This window comes from Sinocyclocheilus rhinocerous, unplaced genomic scaffold (genome assembly GCF_001515625.1).
Source record: "Sinocyclocheilus rhinocerous isolate Xijiao unplaced genomic scaffold, SAMN03320098_v1.1 C36825608, whole genome shotgun sequence".
Taxonomy (NCBI): Eukaryota; Metazoa; Chordata; class Actinopteri; order Cypriniformes; family Cyprinidae; genus Sinocyclocheilus; species Sinocyclocheilus rhinocerous.
Window position 1 is genome coordinate 361 of NW_015786234.1, and position 1553 is coordinate 1913.

The 1553-nt window shown below is 36.6% G+C and overlaps 1 protein-coding gene across 1 annotated transcript; it reads right to left on the minus strand.

Moving 5' to 3' along the window:
- Positions 1–503: 503 nt before the first annotated feature.
- LOC107736611 (putative GTP-binding protein 6) lies at positions 504–1313 on the minus strand. The gene is made up of 2 exons (XM_016547990.1): positions 726–1313; positions 504–652 (listed from the first exon to the last, which is right to left on the minus strand). Exons 1-2 carry the CDS (start codon positions 1123–1125, stop codon positions 504–506), a joined length of 549 nt encoding a protein of 182 aa, XP_016403476.1. The 5' UTR covers positions 1126–1313.
- Between the last annotated feature and the right edge of the window lie 240 nt (positions 1314–1553).

Here is a 1553-nt window from a genome sequence, read left to right on the forward strand (position 1 = left end):
ATTTACCTGAGCAAGGGAATCTCTGCCAAAGAGATCTGCAGTTTGGCCTCTTTTGTTCTAGCGTTGCAGCGGAAAATATGCAGAACAAGTGAGTATCTATCAAGCACCTTTACTCCCCAGGCTTCCTGCAATTCTTTCTGAAACACAAGTATAACACATTGCATGTTTCTTAGAAAAAATGACTAACACTTTAATTACAACAATATTCAAAGTATAACAAGTTATGTTTATACTATAGCCACAGTGAATCTAGTACTATTTATAGAAATGATATAGATTCTTCATGACTCATAATATTCAAAATAGATTTTCATGGTCTTTTATGCACACGTTTTAGAAGTCTTTGAACTGAATTTATGCAATCACAGTATAATACTCACTTCCGAGGAAGGCGAAAAACGTTCAACGTTCACAAAAACAGCTGTGACCCCAGGAGTAGCTCTGATCTTTTCTTAAAAATGTATCAGAACAAAGGAAAGATCTCAATTTGTGTTTAAAATATCTTATTTATTCAAAACCAGCAAGCTATAGTTTCCTTTGCCGAAAATTCTTCTCTTCTCTGGTGTCTTGGTGGAGAGGATAATCTTATCAGCAACACTCCAGTTGTACAAAGTGTTCACCAGACCCACAGCTTCTTCCATCTGAAGTGCCGCTGTTAAAGGAAACTACTCTACATTATGCAATATGTCACATATCCACTGATTGAAATCAGTGTATACTTTTACCTGTGGTCAGATATTGCTTTCTGCTGCCCCATTTCACATCAGGATGAACAATGAAGACCCTGTGTTCTTCTTCACCAATACCTGTGGGGATCTGCTGCTGGAATAGTGCCTCTATTTCTGCCTCATCATTTTCATCTTCCTCTTTCTCTAGACTGTTGTTATCTGTGTTGTGATTTTTGCTCTTGAACATGCAAGCTGTCAAAGACAAGGTCCTTGCTGGCAGAACTGCAACTGCAAATGCAGTGCTTAATTTTGAGGTACATTGAGAAAATCTGATTGGTTTACATTTAGCAAAGGTCATGTACCTCCTACCAAGGACATGTTTTGTACATAATTCTCTCCATGCATATCTGCACAGAAACACGTGTTTGGCCAAGACACTGATCTTGTTGCTATTCATCTACTCAGGTTTAGGTTACAATAATATAACCAACGTCCAAATCATGCAACATTCAACGTTTTCGTTAGTAGAAACGTTAAGCCCACCTAAAGCGAAATCAACAAGAAAAACATTTATTTTACTGTACAACTAACTCTGTATATCAGCATCTTTTGGTACGTCTTCCTCTCTTGTGTTTAACACGGGCGTTTGTTCAACTGCGCCACAGGTAGGATAGATGCGGTATTACATAAAATATTTTTTTGTAAATACACGTTTATTTTAACTCTATGCATTTTATTATATTAGAAGCTAACTGAGAGGAAATTTAAGTATGTATGCTTTATAGAATGGTTCAACATAATCCATTCCAAACAGAGATAAATCAAATACGACCGCCAAGAGAGGACTTTTATTTTGAATGTATTTTAGTAGGCGGAGATTTTTTT